Source organism: Clupea harengus, chromosome 6 (genome assembly GCF_900700415.2).
Source record: "Clupea harengus chromosome 6, Ch_v2.0.2, whole genome shotgun sequence".
Taxonomy (NCBI): domain Eukaryota; kingdom Metazoa; phylum Chordata; class Actinopteri; order Clupeiformes; family Clupeidae; genus Clupea; species Clupea harengus.
Window position 1 is genome coordinate 9,359,746 of NC_045157.1, and position 21,515 is coordinate 9,381,260.

The 21,515-nt window shown below is 44.1% G+C and overlaps 1 protein-coding gene across 1 annotated transcript in view; it reads left to right on the plus strand.

The window, feature by feature from the left end:
• The window catches only part of rxfp1 (relaxin family peptide receptor 1), a 56,944-nt gene that overhangs the window by 33,435 nt on the left and 1,994 nt on the right, over nucleotides 1–21,515 (plus strand). Inside the window, exons 4-16 of the mRNA XM_012834266.3 lie at nucleotides 4,365–4,470; nucleotides 6,103–6,174; nucleotides 12,990–13,061; nucleotides 14,192–14,263; nucleotides 14,457–14,528; nucleotides 14,783–14,851; nucleotides 15,458–15,529; nucleotides 16,203–16,274; nucleotides 16,592–16,663; nucleotides 16,839–16,910; nucleotides 17,619–17,690; nucleotides 18,271–18,500; nucleotides 20,850–21,260. Coding sequence (XP_012689720.2) covers nucleotides 4,365–4,470; nucleotides 6,103–6,174; nucleotides 12,990–13,061; nucleotides 14,192–14,263; nucleotides 14,457–14,528; nucleotides 14,783–14,851; nucleotides 15,458–15,529; nucleotides 16,203–16,274; nucleotides 16,592–16,663; nucleotides 16,839–16,910; nucleotides 17,619–17,690; nucleotides 18,271–18,500; nucleotides 20,850–21,260 — 1,464 coding nt within the window. The remainder of the gene's footprint in view (nucleotides 1–4,364; nucleotides 4,471–6,102; nucleotides 6,175–12,989; nucleotides 13,062–14,191; nucleotides 14,264–14,456; nucleotides 14,529–14,782; nucleotides 14,852–15,457; nucleotides 15,530–16,202; nucleotides 16,275–16,591; nucleotides 16,664–16,838; nucleotides 16,911–17,618; nucleotides 17,691–18,270; nucleotides 18,501–20,849; nucleotides 21,261–21,515) is intronic.

A 21,515-nucleotide genomic window follows, 5' to 3' on the forward strand; every position in this document is an offset into this window, starting at 1 on the left:
GTAGGCAGTTGCATGCCTGCATGCGTTTGACAAAACCCCGCTCCTGGCTAGAGCTGAACCTTTGGCCTTGCCGCTGTCGCCATGAGACCCTTACTTTGACAGTGATGTGCAAAGAAAAGCGTGTGTTTGGTGGGAAAAGCAAAGGGTGGGGATGGTTGGAAGACAGAGAAGCTGGATGTCACCGTGAGTTTTAGATCACGTTGGGGTTCTAGAACCTTCTCTAGTTTCTCAAATGGAAATTGTCCCTTTGTCTTTTCCCATCTGTATGTCTGTTGAAAGGGTTTTCAAGTGAAGGTCAAAGGTGAAGGCTGAGAAGGTGTATTAGCACCCTTAAGGCCAGTTCAGGCCGAAGACCAAATTATTGCCATTAAGCGTTCTAAAACGGGGGGGGGGAGGTCAGACTGCTGGGACATCAACAGCAACAATGTTTCCATAACAACGCCTTTGTTACACAACTCATTGTAGCCAGATACAAACTAACGTTAGTTAGCTGGTTAGTGAGACAGCAAAGTTAAACAACTAGCTGACTAGCCAACAGCCAGTCAAATTGCGTTCATTTTTGTGACTTTGTTAGCATACGCTGGTGTTCTTCAAACTGGGTTAATAAGTAGTCCTCTTTCTGTCATCTGACCAAATCTCTGCCACGGTGCTGTGTCTTGACGAACTGTGTTGCAACACGTCAAATCTCATTTGAAACTTCTGTGTGAATTGGGCTTCAGTGGTGCTCCTCCCTAGAGATGGTCTCCTCTCCTCCCCTCTCCCATCCCCTCTCCTCCCCTCTCCCATCCCCTCTCCTCTCCTCCCCTCTCCTATCCTCATTTGCCCTTCTCCCCTCTCCCCTTCTTTTCTCTTCTCTCTTCCCCTTTCCTTTTCTCTCCCCTCTTCTCCCCTCCTTGTCTTTCCTCCCCTTTACTCTCCACTTCTTTCTTCTCTTCTCTTCTCCTCTCATCTCCTCCCCTCTCCTCTCCTCTCCTCTCCTCTCCTCTCCTCTCATCTCCTCCCCTCTCCTCTCCTCTCCTCTCCTCTCCTCTCCTCTCATCTCCTCCCCTCTCCTCTCCTCTCCTCTCCTCTCCTCTCATCTCCTCCCCTCTCCTCTCCTCTCCTCTCCTCTCCTCTCAATCTCCATCCCTTCATATTTAATTCCCCTGCTCCATTAGATGGCAAGCTGTCAGACAGTGTGATTTGTTCATGCCATTCTCCTGCTCAGTCGTCCATAAGAACGGACACCAAGCATCTCAGTGGGCATTGATGGCTCTGCCGTATCCCTGCTGTGAGTCTCCCTCTGAGTGCCTCTTGTGTGTCACTTCTGTTGGGAGTGTGTGGAGACAGACAGTGGACCAGAGCTGGGGGCCTCACTGAGACTATGTTCCCTCACACAGTCAGCAGCAGTGAGTCACTGGTAGACTCACGGTAAAGGCCATGTGAGGACAGCCTCCTGGGGCCCAGCGCACTAATGATCCCCACGAGCACCACTGCCAAGGACAAAGCCATGACATGCTCATGAATATTCTAATAGCCATCATAATTTCCCAAGAAACCATGCAACACAACTCGTCTATGTCTATCCGCAGGTCCCTTGATTTTTAAACTTTAAATTCCCCTTAATTAATCAACCCCTACACGCGCCCTGAAGTCATGGACTAATCCTCTTAACAATGCCTTAAATGAATGAATGAATTACAAGTGTGTGTCCCTGTGAAGCAGTGTGATAGTCTCACAGGTGGGGGTCTGAGTCTCTCAGAGCGTCTCACAGGTGGGGGCTGAGGGGATCCCGCTGGAGTTAAAGCTGGTACTTAGACACGCCATCCACATCAGTCAGAAGGAGTTAGAACACATCTGGGCACTTATACACGCCATCAGTTGGGTGGAGTAAGAACACATCTGAGAGAGACATATGCACCTGTATACCTGCCCACACACACCCAGAGAGAGAGAGACGTGCACCTGTATACCTGCCCACACACACCCAGAGAGAGAGAGACGTGCACCTGTATACCTGCCCACACACACCCAGAGAGAGAGAGAGAGACAGAGAGAGACAGAGAGAGAAAGAGACGTGCACCTGTATACCTGCCCACTCACACCCAGAGAGAGAGAGAGAGAGAGAGAGAGAAAGAGACGTGCACCTGTATACCTGCCCACACACACCCAGAGAGAGAGAGAGAGAGAGAGAGAGAGAGAGAAAGAGACGTGCACCTGTATACCTGCCCACACACACCCAGAGAGAGAGAGAGAGAGAGAGAGAGAGAGACGTGCACCTGTATACCTGCCCACACACACCCAGAGAGAGAGAGAGAGAGAGAGAGACGTGCACCTGTATACCTGCCCACACACACCCAGAGAGAGAGAGAGAGAGAGAGAGACGTGCACCTGTATACCTGCCCACACACACCCAGAGAGAGAGAGAGAGAGAGAGAGACGTGCACCTGTATACCTGCCCACACACACCCAGAGAGAGAGAGAGAGAGAGAGAGACGTGCACCTGTATACCTGCCCACACACACCCAGAGAGAGAGAGAGAGAGAGAGAGAGAGACGTGCACCTGTATACCTGCCCACACACACCCAGAGAGAGAGAGAGAGAGAGACGTGCACCTGTATACCTGCCCACACACACCCAGAGAGAGAGAGAGAGACGTGCACCTGTATACCTGCCCACACACACCCAGAGAGAGAGAGAGAGAGAGAGAGAGAGAAAGAGACGTGCACCTGTATACCTGCCCACACACACCCAGAGAGAGAGAGAGAGAGAGAGAGAGAGACGTGCACCTGTATACCTGCCCACACACACCCAGAGAGAGAGACGTGCACCTGTATACCTGCCCACACACACCCAGAGAGAGACGTGCACCTGTATACTTGCCCACACACACCCAGAGGGAGAGAGGGAGAGAGAGAGAGAGACGTGCACCTGTATACCTGCCCACACACACCCAGAGAGAGAGAGAGAGGGAGAGAGAGAGAGAGAGAGAGAGAGAGAGAGAGAGAGAGAGAGGGAGAGAGAGAGAGAGAGAGAGAGAGAGAGAGAGAGCGAGAGAGAGAAAGAGAGAGAGACGTGCACCTGTATACCTGCCCATGCACCATGCTAATCTGATGGCCAGGGTGGAGACTGTGGAGAGTCTGGGTCAGGGTGGAGAGTCTGTAGACAATTAAAAATCATGTCATTATTTAACGTTAATGTTAAATGAATGCACTGGGTCTTTGATGGCTTATGAAAAGTAATTCCAACATGCCGCCAGGCCTCATTAACTGTACCTTATTTCTCAATCGCTAAGACACGCTCAATGACACTGGCTTCCACTTGATCTTCTCTTGCAAATGTGTAAACGCTTTTTCATTTCAAAACAGTTCACACATATCTCATAGAAAGACTCAATACTGTATTAGATTAACTGTGTTAAATAAAAGGAACAAATCTATTCACAGCTAGTAGAAATGACTTACACAATTATGAATCCTTTGCACAACTCTTCAATCAGCAACCAGTCCTTATCCATCTTTAAAAGACATGGAAAGACCTGCATCTGCTACTAGAATACAATAAATGATGGAAGTATTAGTTTTTTTACAGTATTTTAACAGGGCATCTCCAAAAAGGTCTAATATGTGCAGGTGCTAAGTGCAGCAGGGTTTGTTATCTCTAGCAAAATCATACAATTCATGCTGTAATATGCTTGCTTACCTTTAACTATGTAACTACTACCATGTAAAGCAAATATGTATAGCAGAAATTAAGGTTGAACCAGTTCAAGTTGATAGCTGTTATTTGTAGTTTGTTGTCCATTCTGTAATTCATTGAAATAATGTATTAATTTGACCACAAGCTGTGTTGTTTGAGGGAAATATTAGCTTGTGTTGCATGTTTTTAATGTTTTGTCAGCTTCTGTTTCTGCCTGTGTGTTAATTGTTTCATAAATGTGATGTCAGTGTGGACAAATATGTTTAAGCATACAAGAAAAACTGTAAAAATATCTTAAATAGTTGCCCTGCACCTTGCCTGATGTAAATGTATTGAGGCATTGTCAGTATTCTGTGGTATGACATCAAAGTAGCTGTTAAGAAGCTATGGATACGTAGCTGTGTGTGTGTGTGTGTGTGTGTGTGTGTGTGTGTGTGTGTGTGTGTGTGTGTGTGTGTGTGTGTGTGTGTGTATGTGTGTGTGTGTGTGTTTGGTGTGTGTGTGTGTAGGAGAGAGAGAGAGAGAGATTGTGTGTGTGTGTAGGAGAGAGAGAGAGCGAGAGAGAGATTGTGTGTGTGTGTGTGTGTGTGTGTGTGTGTGTGTGTGTGTGAGTGTGTGTGTGTGTGTGTGTGTGTGTGTGTGTTTCACTTTCTCTCCCCCGTACTGACAGTGTTGTCCCTCTGCAGTGCTGGGGCTGGTCCCAGATCCGTGCCTGTGTAGAGACCTGGAGCTGGACTGTGACGGGGCCAACTTTAAAGACGTGCCCACCGTGTCTGTGAACATCACCATGATGTGAGTTACTGCTCTAGTGTCCTCTCATCACGCTGTCTCACTGCTCTAGTGTCCTCTCATCACGCTGTCTCACTGCTCTAGTGTCCTCTCATCACGCTGTCTCACTGCTCCTAGTATCCTCTCATCACGCTGTCTCACTGCTCTAGTGTCCTCTCATCACGCTGTCTCACTGCTCGTGTATCCTCTCATCACGCTGTCTCACTGCTCTAGTGTCCTCTCATCACGCTGTCTCACTGCTCTAGTGTCCTCTCATCACGCTGTCTCACTACTCTAGTCTTACATCACGCTGTCTCACTGCTCCTAGGGTCCTCTCATCACGCTGTCTCACTGCTCCTAGTATCCTCTCATCACGCTGTCTCACTGCTCCTGTTTCCTCTCATCACGCTGTCTCACTGCTCTAGTGTCCTCTCACCACGCTGTCTCACTGCTCCCTCACTGCTCTAGTTTCCTCTCATCACGCTGTCTCACTGCTCCTAGTATCCTCTCATCACGCTGTCTCACCTCTAGAATTTCCTCTCATCACACTGTCTTACTGCTCAAGCTGATGTTTGTATGCCGACAGCCTCGTATGTGGTTGTCAAAGATGCATTTGATGACTGATGCATTCGATGAAACATGACATTACTGCTGCGTTCAATGATGTTTGATGTTTCCATTTCTGCTGTCCTCGAACAACCACAAGAGAGATATTACTACTAACACTAATAACACTATTACTACTACTACTGCTACTGAGGATGATTCCACTAACAAGGCAGCCATTAGAAAAGCTGAACCACTAAAAATGAGAGAAAGTAGAGAGGGGCGACAGTGGTACAGGAGGTAGAGAAGTCGTCTAGTAATCAGAAGGTTGCTAGTTCGATTCCCTGTCGAAGCGTCCTTGAGCAAGACACTCAACCCCTAATTGCTCCTGATGTGCAGTGTGCCATCAGTGTGTCTTCCTGATGTGCAGTGTGCCATCAGTGTAAAAGTAAAATGTGTATACATTGTAAGTCGCTTTGGATAAAAGCGTCTGCTAAATGTAAATGTAGGTTGCAGGTAGGAACTGTGAGGTCTTGAAATCCTGTTAGTGGAAAACCCTGAAGGTCTATCGTGCACGTAAAGATCAGTCTGTGAATGTCAGATATGGTGCCTTGTCAAAGTCATCTCAGCGCTGTAGTGCGGAGAGGCTCGCTTGTGTTACTGGGGGAAATGGATGCGTCAGACACACAGAGATGACATCCATCATGAGACCAGAGTGATTCTCAGATGAAGCACACTGCCATCTGTTTCATTTGGTATCAGAGCGAAATAGTATCATCCTCCAGCACAGCGAGGCCACACTGATCTCTCAGCTCACACACACACACAGTAAAGTAATCTCACATGCATACACGAACACCTACACACACACTCACGCACGCAGGTACCCACACACTCGTATACTCACATGCATACACGAACACATACGCACACAGGTACCCATACACTCACATAAACACACACACACACACACACACTCACACAAGTATACTCACATGCATACGCACACAGGTACCCACACACTCCCATACACACACAGACACACACACACACAGAGACACTATACCTGCTTATATTCATTGATATATTCTCTCCCCCTCATTGCTGTAGGTCTCTGCAGCGGAACCGCCTGCGGAAATTGAATGGGCATATATTCTTCCAGTACCGAAGCCTAAAGAAATTGTAAGTCCTCATGCATATCTTCCATACATAAGAGAGCTCTGAAGGGCTTGCAGTCACCAGCAAGAGCTGCAGCAAAAGTGGGATTGTGGCACTGTTCCCATGTGCGGTGTGTGTGTGTGTGTGTGTGTGTGTGTGTGTGTGTGTGTCGTCTGAGCCTGCTGACCCAAACAGGGGTGTGAACTCGGGGGAACGCAGGATTTTAATTAAGCACCGTGAGGTTCTGTAGTGTATTTTTATAACCCATCTGTGTTGTCGTGTCTGTGAAAGACATCCAACTGTGTGTGTAATTTTTTTATTTATTTGTTTTAACTTTGTCTTTATTGGAAGTAAGACACATAAACATAATGTACATACAGTAACAGAAATAATGTACCAACATACATTGGAAAATAGGTTAACAGAAATAAATTACTTTAAAAAAAAAAATAAAAATAAAGAAAGAAAAATGACAAAACATACAAGGGTGAACCTGGCCTGGAGGAGACTTTACAGGAGCCATATTATGAATATATGAGTCCTTTACTATATAATATAATTCTTAGTATTCTATAATAGTGTTCATATTTTATTTTATTATCCAGTCATGTCTACATATGTTTCATTTTGTATCCATTTTGCCCAGTTCCTAGCAAATAGCTCTTCTTTCAATTTCAGTTTGTATGTTAACTTTTCCATCCCCTGGATTTCCTCGATTATAGATAGCCATTGCTTACATTGTGGCATGTCTGCTTTCAGACAATTTTTTGTGATTGTCTTCCTGCTCGCTGTAAGAAGAATTTTCACCAGATATAGGTCATCTCTAGCTACACACTCTACTAAATGTCCTAGGTATAAGACTGTACATGTAAAAGGAATTGGATATCCCAGGGTCTGGCATACAACTTCATGTACCTCTCTCCAAAAAGGTTCTATTTTCTTACAGCTCCAAAAAAATATGTGTATGATTTGGTGACACATCTCCACATCTTCTCCAGCATGTTTGCGGAGTTGACGACTGTTTACTTGTAATTAAGGGAGTGATAAAGTAACGGATCTGATTTTTCCAGGCAAACTCTCTCCACTTATGTGATCGGTATTTCTCTACAGTATGACGTCACAAGAATCTTGATCAGGGGATGAACTTCTCCATCCTTCTTTCTTATTTTTTTATCATAATAGTCTCTCATCTGTAGATATCTGAACAGATCTGCGTTCCTTACACCAAATCTATCTTTCATTTCTTGGAAACTCAGCATTACACCTTCCTTGATAATGGTACATGTTGCCGTTATGCCATCATTTACCCATCCTCTATAGGTCGTGTCCATATTCCCTGGAATAAATTCTCTGTCAAATGCAATCCATTTTAGAAGACTAAGCTCCCTACCTATTTTCAACTGCTTAGTAACTGAGTGCCATGTATCTAGCGTAAAAGATGTTACTGGATCAAATTTGGAAGTGCCATACCTCCTTTATCCTTAGGTAGCTGGAGAGTGGTAAAGCGTATTCTAGGTCGTCTTCCTTCCCATACAAATCTGGATATCAATTTGTCCCATTTTGTGAATTGTGCTTGGGGCACCTCCACTGGGAGTGATTGAAACAGGTATAATAACCTGAGTTGTATATTCATTTTGACTGCATTTATCCTGTCTGTGAGATCCATGGGATAAGTAGACCACCTCTCTATATCCGTTTTTATCAAATTGTTTACTTCTTCATAATTACTATTATATAGTTCTGAAAGGTCTTTGGTTATGTTGACTCCCAAATATTTAAGTGATTTTGCTTCCCATCTCAGTCTGTTTTTTTAGTTTCTGTGTTGGTGTGGTATGGAAAATGAGTGTCTGTGTCTTTGTTACATTTAACTTATACCCAGAGTAGCCGCTGAACTTTTCTAGAGTTTGCATTAATCTATCAAAAGAGTTCACTGGATCCTTCAAATAAATCATCACATCATCTGCAAAGAGGCTTATAATATGTTTTTCATTGTGTATCTCTACTCCACCTAGTAAGGAATCTTGTCTGATCATTTGAGCTAAAGGCTCAATGTATATGGCAAATAAGATGGGACTTAAGCAGCATCCTTGTCTAGTACCTCTTTCTAGAGTGAAATTATCCGAAAGAGAACCATTTACTTTTACTCTCGCAGTCGGGTTGTTATAAATAGCTTTAATGCACTGTACTGTCTTCTGTTTGAAACCAAATTTTTCCAGTGTCATGTATAGGTATTCCCAGTTAACCATATCGAATGCTTTTTCCGCATCTAGACTTATCAATGCTGTTGGTGTTTTGTGTTTATGAATTTTATTTATAATAAGCAAGGTTCTTCTAATATTGTCTTGAGTCTGACGTCCTCTAACAAAACCTGTTTGATCTTCATCTATAATATCCGGTAGTATTGTTTGTAATCTGTTTGCTAGGATGGAGGTATAGATTTTATAATCAACATTTAAGATTGATATAGGCCTATAGTTTTTACATAATTCCCTATTCTTTTGTGTTTTGGGGAGTACAGTGATTATTGCTTCCTTCCATGACGGGGGGATGCGGTTTTCTTTCAAAATCCAGTTGAAGGTAGTGAGAAGAGTTGGAGTGATCTCCTTCTTGAGTTTCTTATACCACTCTGGTGCAAATCCATCACTCCCTGGTGCCTTCGATGTTTTAAATTTTCCTATTGCTTTCTCAATTTCTTCTATAATTATGGGTGATGTTATTTGTTTATTTTGTATATCTCCTATGGAGGGTAAATCCAGTGTGTCCAAAAATGATTTAGTCTCTCCTCTATTTGTAACTGATGTTTGAGTATAGAGTTCCTTATAATAATTTCTGAATACACTTTCAATTCCCTTTGGATCATATGTAAGCCGGTTTGATTTTGGGTCTTGTATTTTATGGACAGCTCTTTCTACTTGCTGTTTACGCAGTTTCCGTGCCAACAGTTTTGCAGCTTTTGGGCCCACTTTATAGTATGTTTGTTTAAGGTATCTTGTTTTCATTTCAACTTCCTGCTGCAGCAGTACATTTATTTTATGACGTATCTCTTTTAATTGTTGTTTTGTGTTATCCTCTGGACTTTCTTTATGTCTATGTTCTGTCATCTTAAGTTCAGTTTGAAGAGACTGATATCGTGCAATATTTGTCTTTTTGAGGCCACTGGTAATTGCTATCAGTTTGCCACGCATGACAGCCTTTAAGGCATCCCACAAAAAGATTGGAGCTGTTTCACCATTATCATTTTCTTCCAGGTAGTTCTGAATTCCTGTTTTGATTTGGTCTGTTACTGTTTCATTGTTTAACAGACCTACATTTAGCCTCCACAGTGTATTTCTCTTTCTGCCCTTTAAGTAAACAGTTAAATATATGGCGCTGTGATCTGATACATCAGTCACGCCTATTTGACATTCTTTGACTTTATGTCTGTCTTCTTTTTGCATAAAGAAATAGTCTATTCTTGAATATACCGAGTGTGTTGCTGAATAGTGACTGTAGTCTCTTTCTAGCGGGTGAATATCCCTCCATACATCAAAATAGCCCATTTCCTCCAATGTTTTGTTTACCAGTCTTGACATATTCATCTTACCTCTATTCTTACTAGTTGTATCTAGATTATGGTCCAGCACTACATTGAAATCCCCCCCGCAGATGCACATGCCCTCCATTTGTACTGCAATAACATCAAAAAGGGATTTCAAAAAGTTTTGATCACTTTCCGGCGGTGCATAAACATTTACCAGAGTGACCATGTTCTGATCAATTGTCCCTTTAATTATTATATACCGACCCTCTTTATCTTTTATTTCATTTAGGCATTCAAAATTGGTTGAATTTGATATGAGAATTGCTACCCCTCTTTGGCGCGTATTGGTGTGTGAGCTATAGAAGGATTTTCTGAATCCAAACCTTTTTAGTTTCTCATGTTCAGTTTGTGAAAGGTGAGTCTCTTGCAGAAAACAGATCTGTGCCTTATCTTTTTTCACTTTACTCATTACTTTTGCTCTTTTAACTGGGTTTCCTAAACCATTTACATTTAAAGACATAACCTTAATTTCTTTATATATCATTGTCATTATTATTATTATTATTATTATTTATCCAAGTCTTAACTTCACTTCCTCTTAGGCCAACATTTGAACAGACATTAACAATACACAGCAAAAAACTATTTAACAGACAAAAAAAAATCCCTTCCATTGAAAGACATAAAGTTGACTTCCAAGAGATGTCAACTTCCCTTATTATGCATTGACATCCCTTTTGTTTTGGGGGAGAAGGCCTTTCGCAGAGAAAGGGCCCCCGCCTAGCAGCGTGAGTCCACCCATTTAGAGTTGCTCTACCCGTACTAGTTGTGGTTATGGCATAGGCTACCCTTCCAGCCAACATTCCATTAATACTGAAAAAATAAACCCTTGATATTTCTCATCTAAATAGCCATTATCATTTAACCTATTAAACATTTAACATTGTCATTAGCCAAGTCATTAACATGTGAGTCTCTTTCTACAATTTTCTTTATCTAATCATATAACCTCCTATCAACCAAAAAATATCCTTGCCTAGTCGTTTCCCCCTTGACGCCTCTCGTTGGAGTCGTGTTGAAATTCTCGCAGCTTCTGTCTGGTCCGTTGTCTTGTTTCCGCGATTCCATCCCGTCCAACGCGCTGCCAGGCTGCAGTTTTGGATGACAGGAGCTGTTCGAGCTGGGGAGGACCATTCTGATATGCTGGACTTTCCACTTCAATTCCCCTCTTTCGTAGGTCTTCGGTAGCCTCCTCTGCTGTATTGTATGTTTTCTGACCGTTGGTCCAGTGAATACGCATTTTGGTGAACGGTGTCTGGAAGCGAATGCCTTGATTTTTCAAAACCTTCTTCACGTTTGCGTATGCTTTGCGCTTTTGCAACACTCCCGCACTGTAGTCATGGTCGAAATAAATGCGATTGTCTCCCAACGTGATGTTTTTCTTCTTCCATGCTTTGCTCAACACGAGTTCTTTTTCTGTGTATTGGAGAAAGTTTACCACCAGAGACCGTGGAGGCTCCTCCGCTTTCGGTTTCTTAGCAAGCGCTCTATGAGCACGTTGAATCTGGAGGTCTCTCTCAATCGATAATTCAGTGCGGAGCCACTCTTCCACAAACGACAGCACCGAGGTTGTCTCTGTGTCTTCTGGTATGCCGTATATCCGCAGATTATTCCTTCTAGACCTCGATTCCAAGTCATCCAGTTTGTCCTTCATCCTGTTCCTTTCATGAAGTAGTTCCTGAAGCACCTCGTTTGCCCCTGTGCTCCAAGCCTCCACCTCCTCGGTGCGTGTCAGCACAGCATCCATCCTTTCATTTTGTTCTTGGGAGTCTTTAGTTATTATCGCCAGTTTCTGGTCCATATCTTCCTTGAACTGTGACAACTCGCTTCTCATATGACTTGTTATCTCTTCTTTGAACATTTTTAAGTCAGCCTTCAGCTCGCTCTGCATGGTAGAAATCTGTTGGCTAATGCCGTCCAAGCCAATCTGAAGTGGGTTGATTGGGTCCTGGTTGCTATCTTCGGCTAGCGTGCTAGAGTTAGACTTTACTTTATTTTCGTCTTTCCTTGGCTTTTCCATGGTCTTCTTGGTTTTGGGCTTGGTATTTGTATTCATTATCCGCTCCTATTTTAATTTAGTTCGGTTCTATTATTATTTTTCGAGTTTAGGCGGAGTTTAAAATGTTGGCTAAAAGGAGCTCACTGGTTACACAGCCATGCTCGAGGCAGCCATTACCGGAAGTCGTGTGTGTAATTTTATGAGAACGCTTCCATCTCACAGTTAGTCCTTATGGAGTCCATACTGGTATCCCTGGCTGATTTTTAAATGATTTTCAGCGTCTTGATCCTTGAGGGACAGAAATACGTGTTGCGCAGTACCAGATGGCAGCTTGGCAGGATGAAATTAATTTCCTGTGCAGACAGGATGTACTGTGGGAATGCCCACAACCCACCTGCTGCGTGGAAATAAATTACAGTTAGCTCAGCGCATTCATAAATACCCTTGACTTAAAGCCATGTATCTTCCATTACTAATAGATCTGTGAGACAGTAATATATGCTCATTAGCAAGCTAGCTGCCGTAGATGTACATTAATGTGAACACAGGGAGGAGCGCAGGCGAGTGGGAATCAAGGAGTGAGTCAGTGAGAAGACCCACTGGAGTGTGTGTGGGAGCTGAGCTTGTCAAAGTAGTTTTCTCTGTCTGCACTTGAGGAGGTTGTCAGGAAGCATGTGTTGTCAGGCTGGCTGTGGCGTAGACTAGGGCCACGTGAGGCCCAGATCTGGCAGGTGGAGAATACATGCTATAAGCAGCAAAGATGTGTGGTTTATCTCAGAGGATGCATTGTGTAAAGCATGTGTGTGTGTGCGTGTGTGTGTGCGTGTGTGTGTGTGTGTGTGTGTGTGTGTGTGTGTGTGTGTATGTGGTGTGGGAGGGTGGTTTGCTGTCATCCTTGGGTATTCCAGGTTGTCAGGGAAGATGGGCTTTGACTTCAGAGAGGGGGGAGAATTCTCTGCTGATTTGCTGAACTCTCTCTGTCTCTCTCTCCCTCTCTCTCTCTCTCTATCTCGCTCTTTCTCTCTGTCTCTCCTCCACTTGTCAGTGTCGTGCTCACAGAGGCAGATGCCGTCTTGTCGACCTGTCTGTTCCTCTTATCATCTTGTTTTGGTGAGTTTACAGGTAGCTGATGCAGATGCAGTGGCTGCAGGAGCATTGTTGACCTGTTTCTCTGTTTCTCCCCTTGTTTTGTGTGGGTGTGGGTGTGTGTGTGTGTGTGTGTGTGTGTGGGTGTGGGTGTGGGTGTGGGTGTGTTTCTAGGTATCTTCAGCACAACCTGATCCGCGTGGTGAGCCCCAACGCTTTCCGGGGCCTGTACAATCTGACCCGACTGTGAGTCGACTCTGCTCACCCTCATCCACATCTTCATCTTCCTGTCCCTCATCTTCCTCATTTCTCCGTAAGCCCCTCGTCATCTGAGTAAGACTAAGACTAAGATGGTTCAAATAGACCTAATATTCCCAGGAGTTTGTGTTTTTCCCTGGGGAGTATTCAACTCATTGCTTAATTCATCAGTTAGGTTGAATTTTGTTGAAATACATGATTTCTGGGGCTTTTACAACAAGCCTGCGTGTCAGTCCACTGTTCACCTTCATCCTACTATCATCTCCCTCCCCGGGGCTTTGTCCTGGTCTGTGTGTGTGTGTGTGTGTGTGTGTGTGTGTGTGTGTGGTAGAAGGCTTTGACGAAGAGTAGCCTTCATGGGGCTTAAACAATTAACAGCAGGAAGATACGATGGTGGTTTGAAGTTGTGCTTCAAATGGTTGTACTTTGGTTCAGGGAAGAGCTGCCAGTGTTGTCAGGCCTTTCTTCCTCATTATTTAGTTATGGTATCTCACTCTCTCTCTCTCTCTCTCTTTCGGTCTCGATCTCTCTCTCTCTCTCTCTCTCTCTCTCTCTCTCTCGGTCTCTCTCTCTCTCTCTATCTCTCTCTCTCTCGGTCTCGGTCTCTCTCTCTCGGTCTCTCTCTCTCTATCTCTCTCGGTCTCTCTCTCTATCTCTCTCTCTCTCTCGGTCTCTCTCTCTCGGTCTCGGTCTCTCTCTCTCTATCTCTCTCGGTCTCTCTCTCTCTCTCTCTCTTTCGGTCTCGGTCTCTCTCTCTCTCTCTCTCTCACTCTCTCTCTCTCTCTCTTTCGGTCTCGATCTCTCTCTCTCTCTCTCTCTCTCTCTCGGTCTCTCTCTCTCTCTCTCTCTATCTCTCTCTCTCTCGGTCTCTCTCTCTCTCTATCTCTCTCTCTCTCTCTCTCTTTCTCTCTCTGAGTGTGTGTGTATGTGGACATGTCACAAAGATCCAAATAAAACCAGACATAAAGAAACAAGCAAAGAAATGAACAGTTGATTGATTGATTGATTGATTGATGGATTGGTTGGTTAGTTAGGTAATTGATTGATTGATACTCACTAATGTTTAGCATCTCATGCCTATTCTGATGTGTGTTCTTGTGTCTCACTTTTCCTTTTAGGTATTTAAGCTACAACAAGATTTCTGTTCTGATGCCTGAAGTGTTTCAGGACCTTCACAACCTGGAGTGGCTGTAAGTGTTCCCCCGGTGTCCTCCGCCTAACACGGCCACCAGATGATGATCAAAGGCAGCGCTAGTGGAAATGATATGCATGGCGCTCTCCTGCCTTAATTACAGTCTCCTCGAGGGGGAAGTGAGCGTGTGAGAGTGCTTGAGTGTGCTGCTGTATCTCTGGTCTTAAATGAGTGTCCGCTTACATCTGTAGGATTCTGGAGAACAACCGCCTCCAGCGGGTCACCTCGACCACCTTCCTTGGCCTGCACTCACTGGTGTTGCTGTGAGTTCTGTTCTTTGATAACATCACCTAAAATGAGCCTTGCCTTTGTGTAGATGACTTCACACTCTGTATACAGGCCATTGAAATACACATTTGTGTGTGTGTGTGTGTGTGTGTGTCTGTGTGTGTGTGTGTGTGTGTGTGTGTGTGTGTGTGTGTGTGTGTGTGTGTGTGTGTGTGTGTGTGTGTGTGTGTGTGTGTGTGTGTGTGTGTGTGTGTGTGTGCCTGTGTTTGTTTGTGTGTTTGATCCTCAGGGTTTTATTGAACAATAATCTGTCTCGGCTGGATGACATCTGCCAGGAGATGCCCAGACTCAACTGGCTGTGAGTTCTGTGACTAGTTGTTGAATAATTGTTACTGTTGGCTTTGTTACTGTTAGTCTCACTAATGTTATCATTAATGTTAGCCTTGTTACTGTTACTCTCATTAATGTTAGCCTCATTAATGTTAACATTACTGTTAGCTGTGTCCTTTGTAGATGTAAGTGCTGTATGAGATGAAGGTTGTCACATGTAATTCAAATGAATTACATGTGACAAATCAAATGCTAAAACAGGCCAGTGCAGCAGCTATAGAATTCATATGATGTGGCTTTAAACCTAACTGGTTGTTCTCTCTCAAGTTCTCTCTTTCCCTTCAGCCCTCCCTTTATATCTGTGTGTGTTTCTTTTTTCCCTCACCCTCTCTCTCTTTCCTTGTGTCTGTCTCAATCTATCTGTGTGTGTGTGTTTCTTTTTTTCCATCACTCTCTCTCTTTCCTTGCGTCTGTCTCTATTTATGTATGTGTGTGTGTGTGTGTGTGTGTTTCTTTTTTCGCCTCACTCTCTCTCTTTCCTTGCGTCTGTCTCTCTATATATGTGTTTGTGTGTGTTTCTTTTTATCACTCTGCCTCTTGTTCACTCTCTCTTTCTCTCATTTTCTTCTTGCAGGGACCTGGAGGGCAATCAGATTGAGCGGGTGGGAAATTTGACCTTCCGTTCCTGCAGTATGCTAACTGTGCTGTGAGTCGCCATGCTATTGCCCCCTCCCCCCCCCCATCTGAGTTGAATTTAGGACATATTTTTGCGCGTGAAGCAAGCACTCAAGTTGGAGAGTGTTTATTTTAGCCGAAGGAGAGAGAGACCAGTGGCCTGTTTTTGTGAGCATTTCTTCTGCAAATTGACTTGTGTTTTGGTGTTTCTTTTCTAATCTGCATTCATATTTTTGTGTCACTTCAGTTTAATTCAATTCCATTTTCTGTCGCACCCCAGCAATGAATAGCAATGAACCGGCTGCATCATTCAAAATGGGGGTTTTGGCCGTTATTGGGCAGTGTTCAAGGATGCAATCTAATAAATAATACATACTCTCAAGACCACCACCCACCCATCCAGAAATAAATCAATGACAAACAAGATCGTGTTTTTATCTTGAAAGCATAGCTGTGGTGTTAAATTTGTTGATGTCCCCATACAGAATTTATTCTAAAAAGGCAAATATGTCAAATGTCTAAAATCAATATTTGGGTGAAGCATGGCTTTTCATCTCTGCATAATGTGTGTGTGTGTGTGTGTGTGTGTGTGTGTGTGTGTGTGTGTGTGTGTGTGTGTGTGTGTGTGTGTGTGTGTGTGTGTGTGTGTGTGTGTGTGTGTGTGTGTGTGTGTGTGTGTGTGTGTTTTCATGTGTTTCTTGCAGTGTGTTACAGCGGAACAGAATTAGTCATCTTCATGATCAGGCTTTTTCTCCTCTTCACAAACTTGGCGAGTTGTGAGTTTGACTCTTTCTGAAATCTCATCCCCTTTCACTGAAACCCTTTTAACATTCCAGAAAAACAAATTGCCATTTATTTTGACCTAATTTTATTAGCCGTCACTAATGATAAACCCCATACTCCAATTAAAAACTTAATTTATCTGTAAAGCAGCACTTCCAGCAAAAACAAATATACCATTCTGGGAGGGGCAGATCTGAGCAAATATACCATCGCAGAACGGAAATGTGTCTCTTGAGTGTGATCTGGTGGGGCTGCAATGCAAATGACTTCATGTGTTCCTGTCAGTAAAGGGTCTGTGTTTTTTTGGCAGGGATCTGTCCAGTAACAGCATCACTGCTTTCCCCTCTCACTTCTTTGTACAGCTGGTAGATTTGCTTCAACTGTAAGTGTACACAATTTCCCTTTGATCTGGAGGTTGACCTCTTTGCCTCATTATTTTGCTATTCATACCCAGTCCCAGGAGCCTTTCATCTTTTTTAATGGAATATCGAATATTTCCAGAAATGTGATGGTTGTGAATGACATATTAATGCCTTTCTCTCTCTTTCTCTCTGCAGGAATATATCCTACAACCCCATTCTTGACCTGGAAGTGGATCATTTCGACAACCTGCATAAACTGAAATCACTGTGAGTGATCTGCTCACCTCTACAAATTTCCAGGAGTGCAGATTTGGGCTGACACACATTTAGAACAGTAGATCCATTATGTAGATCCATCCGTCCTTTTTACTGAGGGAAAGACGGACGAGGTGAATAACATTTGATGATTTGATGAAGATTTTACACAAGTTTGCTTAAGGATCCAATTGCTGATACACCTATAGTAACAAAACAAAAGCAAAGACTTCATAATCCCCTAAATTCAGTTAGAATACCAGGGGCGTGCTGTCCTACCTCACCATTCAGCTGTCAGAGAAGCACAGGGAACCCTCATAATAAAGAGAGAGAGAGAGAGAGAGAGAGACAGAGAGAGAGAGAGAGATGTTGATGTTTGAAATAGTACGTTCTTGAATGGGCTCCTGTATCATTGCTGAACACAATCTCCCAGCCCACATGAAACAGCGTAGACAGAGAGGTTGTTTTTGAAAATAAGGCATCCTGAACGGGCTCTTCTGATTTAGCCTCAGCGTGCTCCTGTAGGGACATCTCATTTTAGGGCACACATCAAAGCACTTCCCTGAGAAGAGTGTGTCTGGAAGCACATGTCTGCGCTCTGAAAGGAAGGCAAAGTAAAGAGAAAGGGAGGCATAAGAGAAAGAGTGGCTGCTCTGCAAATGGCTCTTTGTCTTTCATAGCGTGTGCAGCTCCGGGACTAATGCAGTGTTCTTTCTACAGGGTCATCGAGGGAATCGAGATTGGGAACATCCAGAGTCGCATGTTTGAGCCCCTCAGAAATCTCACACACATGTAAGTCTCATGTGTCTAAGTGCCGGACACCTCTGTACTCATTCACATAACTACGTCCCTGGGTGAGCTAGGCAGGTTTAAAGCAACACCATGCAACATTTTGCCACTTTTTTATGGGCTACTTTTTATGGGCTGCTACTGGTATCATCTTCAATTTCATTTGGATGGAATATGGTCATGTATAGGACAGGCAAACATACCTCTGTTCCTACTAGCCGCCCAGACTACGCACTATGTAGTTATGTGGTTGGGGTCGGAACACCCAGCAAAAATGTAAGAAAATCCTTCACAGCACGACATCGCCAATAATAGAGAGGTCCATAATTTATCAGCACCTCACTTTGCAATACGCCATCACACTCACACTAAAATCTGTGAGGTTGCTTGCATTAAAGGTGTATTGCAATTTTATGATTAATGCCCCAATCTCCCATTTGTTCTTATGTCTCTAGTGCGGAGACTCAGCTCTCGACTGTTCTTAGAACCTGTTCTCTGTTGTTCTCAGAACCTGTTTTCTGTTGTTCTCAGAACCTGTTTTCTGTTGGTCTGAACCTGTTTGGTTCTTTCCTCTACTCCTCAGATACTTCAAAAAGTTCCAGTATTGCGGCTACGCTCCACACGTGCGCAGCTGTAAGCCCAACACCGACGGCATCTCCTCTCTCGAGGATATGCTGGCCAACATCGTGCTCCGCGTCTTCGTCTGGGTCGTCTCGGCAACCACCTGCTTCGGCAACATCTTCGTCATCTGCATGCGCTCCTACATCCGCTCCGAGAACAAGCTCCACGCCATGTGCATCATCTCACTCTGCTGTAAGCTCCAGACGTGTTTACTTTTAGTGGTTTGTACCGTAATCTCATATTAATATACTTTTAGTGGTTTATACAGTAATCTCATAATAATATACTTTTAGTGGTTTGTACAGTAATCTCATATTAATAGGAGTAATGAGGCATCTCACTCTGCTGCAAGCTCCAGACGTGTTTACTTTTAGTGGTTTGTACAGTAATCTCATATTAATATGAGTAATGTGCAAGGTTCTGCACCAGACTGTGCTACCAGATCCATACCATCTGCAGTCCTTTGGCAGGTCGATAATATATCTATAATTATATAATGTATATATATAATTTATATATAATATAATATATAATTATATAATATAAATAATATAATTATAATATATAATACAATATTGTGTGTATGTGTATGTACAACCACAGTAACAGTATGCGCACGTCAGAGATATCTTTTTTTTATTTCGAATAATGCCTTTCTGGTTTAGCCATGTTCCCCACTGGTCCGCCGTCCCTCCACACTCACTCCCTTACCTTCAGATCAGCTCCCTTGTGTCCCTATAGCTTCTACTCCTCTGCCCTCGTGTCCTTACAGCTTCTCCTCCTCTGCCCTCGTGTCATAGCTTCTACTCCTCTGCCCTCGTGTCCTTACAGCTTCTCCTCCTCTGCCCTCGTGTCATAGCTTCTCCTCCTCTTCCTTGTGTCCCTATAGCTTCTCCTCCTCTCCCTTGTGTCCCTATAGCTTCTACTCCTCTGCCCTTGTGTCCCTATAGCTTCTACTCCTCTGCCCTTGTGTCCCTATAGCTTCTACTCCTCTGCCCTTGTGTCCTTATAGCTTCTCCTCCTCTCCCTTGTGTCCCTATAGCTTCTCCTCATCTCACTTCCTCAAACTCCTCTCAAGTTTCCTCTTGGCCCGGTGGATTCCCAAAAGGATCCCCCAGTCAGCTTCTTTGCTCAATCCCTCCACCTCCTCTCCTCTGAGCGCGGTCGACTCCTCTGGGAACGGGGCCATTTCTTACGCTAGGAAAGTTGCCATTTCATATAGCTTTGATATAGTATGGATCTTTGGACTTCAAAGACGCAATGTTGTGGAGGTCCTCTGCATGATGTATGTAAAGTCCGGGTTAGCGCGTTTGATGCTGTTTTGAAACGTATGTAGTGTAGACCATTCCCCCATTTGAGTTTGGTTTAAAGGAAGCGCTAACGTATTCAGCTTTGATGTTACAATGTGGTGCCAAAGCGAGACGTCAAATTGAATTTATCACTAATTTATTTAGCTTCTGATGAGTCCAATCTGCGCTAATCTTGCATGTTGCTGAGCTGTCAGGTTGCTTTAATCTCGCAGAGAAATATCAAGGCCCGCGGACACCACCTCTGATGTCACTGATGAAGTTTGTGTTTGTATGATGGATGGCCTGGTTGCTATACCAACACAGGCTCTTGACACCTGTCACTCACACCTCTGCCACATCAGCTGGTTCCCCGATACTGTCAGCTCACAGTAAACACAAGACAAGATCCGTTCTGATTGAAGCGCTGTCTGTGTGTGTAGGCTATTTAGACCCCAGTCAGACTCTAAGCTGCTGTCGAATAGTCTTTTTTGCTTAGGAAGGTTCCCAATTGAGTGAAATGAACCAGAAGCATCTGAGTGGCAACCATGATGACAGCTGGTCAAATTCTCTAAATGCTGAAGGAAAGGTGCTTCAATGCTTCCTTTCTTATCTCCTTTAGCATAGGGTACACTGGACCATCCTTTCTTATCTCCTTTAGCACAGGGTACACTGGATCATCCTTTATGAAAGGAAACCGATCAAAAGGACTAGTCAATAACATCCACCGTCACATAATTACGTAATCCACTGTAGGTGGAGTCGGATTCTCTTAGCACCGTGGTTGTCTTTTCCTAAGCCCTTATGAATTCTTATTAATTCTTCTTAACATCTTTCCTTGACCTCATGACATTTTCCAGTTCAAGGAAAAGTGGTCAGAAAAGGACATAGGATGGAATTCTCTTTGAATATTCCACCACAGCCTGCTCAATTGGAAAGGTCGTCACCCATCGCTCTCTGCTTGTCTGGGTAACCTCTAGAGCAGTAGACCAGACTGTCGTCTATAGACCTAGAGACCAGCAGGTGTCACCTTCAAACCTTTACAACAGCCTGTGTCATGTCTAACCTGTGTGTGAGTTATGGTAAATAACACACACAGTCAGACCTGTAGACCAGCCTGTGTCATATGTAATCTGTGTGTGAGTTATGGTAAATAACACACACAGTCAGACCTGTAGACCAGCCTGTGTCATATGTAATCTGTGTGTGAGTTATGGTAAATAACACACACAGTGACTGATTCCTCCTCCTGCAGGCGCCGACGGGCTCATGGGCGTATACCTATTCATGATTGGCGCGTACGACCTGAAGTTCCGTGGCGAGTACAACCGGCACGCGCAGGCGTGGATGGACAGCGCGGCGTGCCAGGTGGTGGGATCCCTGGCCATGCTGTCCACGGAGGTGAGCGTGCTGCTGCTGACCTACCTGACGCTGGAGAAATACATCTCCATCGTCTACCCCTTCCGCTACCTGACGCCGGGACGTCGTCGCACCGTCACCATCCTCGTGGCCATCTGGGTCCTCGGCTTCATCATCGCCTTCCTGCCGCTCGTCTGCAAAGGAGCCTTCCGGAACTTCTATGGGACCAACGGCGTGTGTTTCCCCCTGCACTCGGAGCAGAGGGAGACGGAGGGCGCGCAGATCTACTCCATCGTCATCTTTCTGGGTACGGTGGCCTGGTGGGGACAAGAGGGGGGGGGGGGGGGGTCTCTGCTAGAGGATTGTCTTTTATTTAATCCAGATCGACATATATAATTTTATGTTAGGGTTTGGTATTGACTCAAAACCAGCTATTGTTACTATTCCATTGGTACGATCAAATAGCAGTTGCACAGAAGAGAAAAGTTGTGTTTTTGATGTCGGGCCATAAATTGCACTGATTACGACTGATATCCAAACTTGCATCTGAATTTGTGTTAAA